The sequence below is a fragment of the Hydra vulgaris genome, chromosome 03 (assembly GCF_038396675.1).
Source record: "Hydra vulgaris chromosome 03, alternate assembly HydraT2T_AEP".
Taxonomy (NCBI): Eukaryota; Metazoa; Cnidaria; class Hydrozoa; order Anthoathecata; family Hydridae; genus Hydra; species Hydra vulgaris.
This window is the reverse complement of record NC_088922.1, coordinates 66,849,990-66,858,261: the sequence shown is the minus strand read 5'-3', so window position 1 is coordinate 66,858,261 and position 8,272 is coordinate 66,849,990. Positions and strand designations below refer to the sequence as shown.

At 27.3% G+C, this 8,272-nt stretch overlaps 1 protein-coding gene across 1 annotated transcript; it reads right to left on the bottom strand.

Moving 5' to 3' along the window:
* Positions 1–558: 558 nt before the first annotated feature.
* LOC136078858 (uncharacterized) lies at positions 559–1,484 on the bottom strand. Its single transcript, XM_065794675.1, has 2 exons — positions 1,415–1,484; positions 559–1,214 (listed from the first exon to the last, which is right to left on the bottom strand). The coding sequence occupies exons 1-2, from the start codon at positions 1,482–1,484 to the stop codon at positions 559–561; spliced, it is 726 nt and encodes a 241-aa protein (XP_065650747.1).
* Between the last annotated feature and the right edge of the window lie 6,788 nt (positions 1,485–8,272).

Here is an 8,272-nt window from a genome sequence, read left to right as displayed (position 1 = left end):
TTTAACAACACTTTTCATATATCCAAATTACCCCACTGGTGGGGTAATGCGGATACTCATTATATTTGATATAAGAATACTCATTATATTTGATTTGATATCACACTTATTGCTTTTCACGTATTTAAAAAGTCAAACTGTATTAGTTATGTCAAGCAGTTTTCTTTTACTTACTGATACAGTCTTCTTTTCAGCTTTATTCTTTTCTTCTTCTTGTAACCTTGCGACAACATCTTGTGCTGTTAAAATTTCTCCCTTTTTGGCCTGGACACGTGCTCTGCGTTTTTTTGAATTTGCAAGTGCTGTCAGTGTAGATTGACTTGGGCTAGGTGTAAGTACAGAATCGATTGCTCTCTGCAGATTTTTTACAACATTTTCTTTTTTGTTAAACTTATCTACTTCCTCATGCATTGGCTACATATTCACTTTCTTTTTCATAGGTTTTGATTTGTCAACATGGTAAAGACCACTACCATTAAAACCACTTTTCAGGAGTTTGTTATCTATCTTACTGATAAGAGCTTTTAGTAAAGTTGGAAATACAGACTTGTCAACATTTTAATGTCTGCTTTCTCTTAACCAATCCTTAAGGATTTTCTTCCAATGGGATTTCAATGGAGCAAAAAAACCAACATCAAGAGGTTGTAATGCATGACTTGTGTTCGGAGGTAAGCAAAGTAAAATTATATGATTGTCCAGAGCCTTTTTAACAGTAGAATATGTTATATGGCTGTTGTGTCCATCACATAGCAGCAACACAGGCTTTTCATAATCTTTTACATGTATAATAAACCTATCAATCCAACTTTCAAAAATATAGTCCTCCATCCAACCGGATTTTGTTACACCATACATTGCATTTTCTGGTCCATTTTGACACCATGCATCATAAAGGTGGATGGCTTTGTAAACGACAAAGGGAGGTAGACACTGCCCATTTGCTGACCCACAAAACAGTACAGTATACATTGATTTACCACATGATGGAGCAATGTAATAGGCTGTTTTTGATGTTTTACGAACAAAGATTTTTCCTGCTGTAGGATCTGTACGTAAACCTGTTTCATCTAAATTAAATATGCAATGCGGTCTATCAAATAAATTATTATCATTTAATGTCTTCTTATATAACTCAAAAAAATCTGTCAATGTTTTTAAAGAAAGATCATTAGCTCTTGCTTTTGTCAAAAGTTCAGGTTTTCTTTTACCAAGGACTACATTCCATCGTTTTTAAAAAGACATGCACCAGTCTTTCCCTGGCTTGTCAACTTTGAATGGAGTTTTTTTGCCAATAAATGTTATATAGGATTTAACCATCAGTTTGATATCTTCTCTATCTTGTGGAAAACCCTTATCAGCTAAGTACATCAAGGCTTCTACTAGAAGATTTTCCTCAGTATTATTTAAAACAAACCCACGACCGCTTCCAATTCTTTTGTCATTCCTTTGGATTTGATCATGGGATCATCTGTATAATGTCCCATAAGGAATTCCAGAAGACTTTGATACACTGTATACTGACTCTCCTTCCTTAACAAGCTGTATGGCAGTCATTAGTTTGCTGTGATCATATGTACCAATAGTCTTGCGTTGGTATTCACGAGGCATAATAATTTATTTCAGTTTTATTATTTTATCAAAACAAACTTTAGTTATATAATGTCTATAATTTAATTATAAAGTAAGAGGAATACAAAAATAAAATATAAAACATTTAAATGGGAGTTTAAATTTTACCCTAACCATTCAGGGAAAACAAATTTGAACTATGATCTTAATGTAAATAGTTCAGAAGCATTATATAAAACTATTATATGTCACTGAAAAATGTATAATACTATATTAAAAAGCAAAAGTGAGCATAAATGTATATTTAAATGTCGTGTAGCTTGTGTTCTTGTAATAAAATACTATAACGTGAGTAGGATTTTATATATTTTATATATATCCATTTTACCCCACTATTATTTTACCTGTATATCCATTTTACCCCATTTTAGATTTTTGTTTATTTATCAATATGGGTTAGAGAACTTATAAATTAAATTTTACATATTGTTACATCATGGTCCAACTAATGAATATACATCATTAAACTAACTTACTCCATGGATACTTATTGAATATATCCATATTACCCCAACAATCCATTTTACCCCACCCTACCCTAGTATATAAAGATTACATTTAATATTCAAAAATACAAACAATTAAATAATCAGATATAATGTTTAAAAGACAATTTTTTGTAAACAAAAATAATAATTAATCCGTAAGATTTAAAACGTAAGTTTTTCTTTGACACTGAAATTAATTTAAAGATTTTGCAAGATTTTAAATTGCCTTTCAGAAAAGAGTTCCACAGGTTGAGACCTCTACAAGTTAAACTATATTCTGTGTATTTGTTTACTATTTTAGGTAATTTAAATGTGTTACTTTGATTTATTCTTAAGAAATACTTCTCATTTAGATTTTTATTAAATTTGCTTATAAAGATTTCAGGAGTCAGATTATTGGTATATTAATACATAAAGATTAGGTGTTGGTAAATATTTATCTGATATATTTTATATGTGGACTGTATATATTTTATATGTGGGAGCCATGACAAATGATCATCCACAATAACTCCTAAAAACTTTATAGTATCTCGTTTTTTAATTTGTTTATAATTTATAATAAGTTTTGGCAGTTTTAGAGGAAGGTTTTCTTCTTGTGTTTTTTTAAGAAACAAGGTATATTGTGTTTTTTCAACGTTAAGAGAAAGTTGACCTGAACCAATCATTTATTTTTTCTAATTCAATGTTCATGTTATCATAAAGTTGATTAATATTGCAGTTAGATAAAAATAGATTTGTATCGTCAGCAAACATGATAGCATTTAGTTTTACTGATGCATTATTAAAATCATTAACATAAATTAAAAATAAGAGCGGTCCTAGAATAGATCCTTGAGGCACTCCACAAAGAATATTCAGAATTCCGGATTTCTTGTTTCGATCATATTGTTTTCTATTAGATAGATAACTTTTTATCCAATGATATAGTTTATTGCATACCCCGTACCATTTTAGTTTTTCTAACAGAATAAAGTGATCAACGGTGTCGAATGCCTTGGATAAATCTATAAATACTCAGAGAGTAAACTTATCATTTTCAAAACCATCAGTTATTTGGTCGACTAATTCAATAATGGCATGTTCTGGTGAATGTTATTTTGAAATCCAAATTGTATTGGCTTAAAAAGACTATTTTTTGTAAAATAATCAAATATTTTGTTATAAACTACACGTTCGAAGATTTTTGAGAAAACTGAAAGTACCGATATGGGTCTATAGTTTGATAAGTCGGCCCAATCATTATTTTTATAAATTGGGCATACTCTTGGTTTTGTAATGCTTTTTTTGTTAGAAATAAGGATATTACTGGGAATTTCATCAAATCCTGGAGATTTATTTTTTTTCAAAGAAAAATAAAGTGCGTCAAATTCAAGAAAAGTTAAAGCACTTTCATACATTGTTTCATTTGTTGATTTTTTTAGATATGTCGTAAATGACGTAGAAGTTGGTATGATGAATTATAATGATGAATTATAAAAATTTAAATTCAAATACGCTGGTAAAACATTGTCAGAAATATGAAAGCAAGAAACATAGACAATATTCCAAGATTAGCATAGTTTAATGTGCCTGAAAAGTCTGAGCTTGAAGTTTGATAATCAAATGTTAAGTTAGGTGCCAAAACAATGTAAGAACAAGCCAGCATTTTCTACAAGTTTTCAAATACTATAATTTAAGTTGCCAATCAATTAGAAGCTCATACTTTGATATATTTTTTTTTTTTTTAGTTTAGTTTTAGTTTACATTTTTTATCCATTTATTTAACCTTAAAATATGAAAACTTACAATAATATTTTATAAACTTACATAAATAAGGTTAGGTGTCACTCATATAGTTAAAAACTAGTAAATGTTGTGGCACCTAAAAAAAAAAAATAATAACAAATAAAACACAGAAAGAATTATAAATAAATAAAAAAAAAAAGAAAGAAAGGAAAATAAAGCACTAATAAATAAAGATGATATTAATAATTGCAATAATAATATAATAAAAATAATAATATTAATAATAATGTGAATAAAAAAACAAATAGTAACTATATCATGATAAATTTACTAAAAATTATGACTAATGATAAAAACAATGGTAAAAATAATTATAGTAAAGTTTATAACTATGACAGAAATTAATAAAATAAACATAACAATTGCAAAAATTAGGACAATAGTTATTTACAATAATTATTTATAATAATTATTACATTATATACATGTCGTGATTTACATGTAATATAAGCATATAAACTTGGAATCTGGACGAAGATCATAACGATCTTGTCGCCAGAACCATATAAAAATTGCAATATAAATATAATATAAAATAATACAAGTAGTTTATGACAAAATAACTATCCAAAACATTTGAAATAATAAATGGTTAAAATTATATCTTAAAAATATTTCAATATTTATCAATAGATTTATCCCCCCCTCCCCTCACTAATTCCACTCTTCCAAGTTAACGAGGGACGTAAAGCACCAGATGTACCTAATATAAAATCATATAGAATTCCATCTCTTTTCTTCAATCAGTCTATGAAAGTTGAAAACATACTACCTCGGTTAGCAAAATCATTAAAAATTCATCCATATGATATCAATTGTCCATCTATTCAGTTGTCATTTGTTGAGCAGATCTGTAAAATCTGTCACCTTTATATTGCTTCGCAAGCCATGTTAAAAAAGTTTGTTCAACAGAACAAACAAAGTTTGTACTGTCAAATGTGCTGCAGTCAAATACTACTTGCACCCCAACAACAAAGAATTCGTCCAATGCGAGTGAGCTTATGGTAAATATTTGTCACTTGTCAATAAATTATTCAACAAAAGCTATACTAATAATAACAATTGAGAAACACTTGGCATCTCCATGGCAAGATGTAGATGCAAGAAGGTATATGATTTGGATTTATTTGTAAAAACAGTATGTAAACAAAGTATTTATAGTTTAAAAAATTATATGTTTTTTTTCCATTTAAGTTTTATTTTAAAGGGGAAGGTTAATAAATGTTCACGTAATTTTATAGTGAGGTATGACCCTTTTCGACAAGGCAGTTGGCAAATGCAGACCCTTCAGACAAGCAAAAGTTGTAATAGCACCATCACGTGACACCTACTTGCGTCGGCCCTTCTATATGTGTATGTATATGTGTGATACACATATACATACACATATAGAATGTTATAATAATATTTATATCATGTATAACAATACAAAAGCAATAATAATAAGACACACAATAATTTCAACATTTTACAAACAGTATCTCTCCAAAAAAAAAAGCATGAAGACAGGTTTTAAAGGTGAAGTGTTAATTTATTCCAAGATTTTACGCATTGGTTTGTGATTGATTTATGACCATACTTATCCGAAGAATGATTTGGGATAGATAATTTAAGGTTACATATACACACTTAGTAAAAAGGGAATCAAAGTAGCTTCTATAAAGCATAATCAACAAAGAAAAAATGTTGAAGATGATCAAACAGTTAATTATCATTAATTATCAAATGTTGAAGATGATCAAACAATAATTATCATTATTATACATTATTTTAGTTACTAAATAAAGTTTTTCATTTCTCTAGAGAAGGTCTAGTTTTTGCTTGGTAATTACCCTGAGAATTTTTTTTTTCTGAATTATTGTTTATAAATTTTGGAATTTTGATTTCATTTTTCTGTAGAAAATATGTAAAATATTTTTTAGTGAATGCAAATAATTAATCATTTATTGAGAAATTTTTAATGCTAAATGCATTTAGATTAAAATTGCATTGAAGATTAGAAATGCATTATTATATTTCATTAATTTTAAATGTGTTAAGCATTTATTATGAAGTATTATATTATTCTGATATTGAATTTAGACATGCTTCAAGTAAATTTTTTTTTTGAATTATGGAGTGTTGTTTATTGTTTAAAAGTATACTGTTTTTTTTTAGATAAATTACAATGAAGTAAATGTAAAATTTTGTTCACCTGAAGCCATTCTAACAACTAATAGATCAATTGTCTATGACTCTGCCTTTAATCAGAAACTTGTTGCAGTTGCAATTGATGAAAGTCATTGTGGGAAAAAGTGGTAAGTGATTTTGTTATATAAATTTTCTACGTAAAGTAAACATTGATATTTACAACTTTAATGTCAGAACTTCTTGTAATACATTAAATTAAATCAAAATTAAAAAAATTTTACTCATTGAAAGAAAAGATAAATACATTGCCTATAGCATTATATAAGTAAAATCTTGTGATTTACATGATTTTATTTATACCTTATTTGTCTGTGATTGTTATAGATCTTCAAGTACACAATCAGATGCATTTCGGTCTCATTATAATAGACTCTCGAATTGCTATCACCTGTCCCTAAAAGAATTCCAGTATTGGCATCAACAGCAACTGTGGCTAAAAGTATTGCTGACTTTATTATTGATAATCTTTGTATGCATAATTTGGTTATTATATCATCTACATCTGGTTATTATATCATCTACACCAGAAAGAAGAAATATTAAATACAAAGAAATATTAAATACATGTGTATTAACACATTGACTCTAGAGATCCAGAGAAATTTTTCTACCCAGTTGTTCAACATATTCTTTTGAATACTTATTCAGCTAAAAGAACTTTAGTCTTTTCTACAACTATGACTAATGTGAGATCAATTTATTGGTATTTTCACAAAGAACTAGGAGAAAAATATAAAAGCTATCTTGATAGACCATATGGTCAATTTCTTTCCAAAACAGATGATGATTTTAATGATGAAAAATATAATAATACAAAGATCAAGTTTCAATTTGTTTGTTCAAAAATATTTTTTGATCAAGCTTCATTTGTTTGTTCTAAAATATTCTACAATCCGTTTCTTCTGCTTTTGGTATAGATATCAATATTCTTTGTGAGTTTTCTTTAAGAATTTCACAACCTCTTTATATGGCATTTATATATTTTTTTATTTTTGCTAATATTCTTTTTACATTTGTATAGCATGTTTTACAAATACAATGATAGTTATTTAAATAAGTTAGCTTTTCATTTATGATTTTTTCTATATTTAGGTCACCCTCTGTTACTTTTCCCTTATTATCCCATAAATTAATTTTCATAGAATCATCATCATGAATGAGGATTCTATGAAAACTTGATGAATACTTTTGTGTGATATCATGAAGATATAAAATCCACACGTTTAATGAAGGAGGTAAGAAAACCTTAGAAGGTTGTGACCTTTTTTTTTGTTAATGGTATAATGTTTTTTTTTTTAAGTAATAAAATATTGTGATCATTGCATTGAAAATCAAACAACTTATCATCCATTTATTAAAAATTGGATACCATGTTGCAATAAAAGAGTTCACCGAAACTTATGAGTATATAAAAAGCAAAACAAAATGTTTGAATTGAATAAATTAAATTTGAAGTTAATCCAACTTAATTTGGCCACTTCTTATGAGTAAGAAAAAAAAATGAACTTATTATTATTTTTATAAATCTGCAATCAGAAAAAACTTTAATAATGTGTCTTTTTTTAGTTTGAAAGTTAAAAATACGGGTTTACAAGATATATTTGACGTGTCTTAAATTTGATAAAATTGTTGATAATTTGTTGAAAATAGTTGGTAATTGGTTTTTAAAAAGTTTATTACCCCCGTCCTTAACCCTGCTAAGCGTAAATATTTTTTGCCATTATTAATTTTTTTAAATAACCAAAGTTTTCTTGTCTGACTTCATGAAGTTCACGGGAAAAAAAGTCAGTATTCACTTAAAACTCAATTGCTCGTTCAGCCTATGACCAAAAAAGTTAAGCATAAGTAAATAAATTATTATTGATTAAAAAAACCCGGTTTCATTTTGATTTTTGAAGTAATATTTCGGAGAAGTTTTATTTATTTATCCGTTGCAACACCGTCGTTATGCGTAAAAGTATTATTTTAATGGACAAAAGCCGTATTTTAAGTACTTACAGTTAAAACGGAAGATTAAAAGTTTTTGTATTTTGTAAACGAATGAAAACAATCATATAGTAGTTTTTTTTTAAACTTTTTTGTTAAAGTTGACCTTTATTTTTTGGAGAACTACCTTTAATGCCTTTTTTGTTACTATTTGTTAAAGATCTCATTATATTAGATCTCACTATTTAACT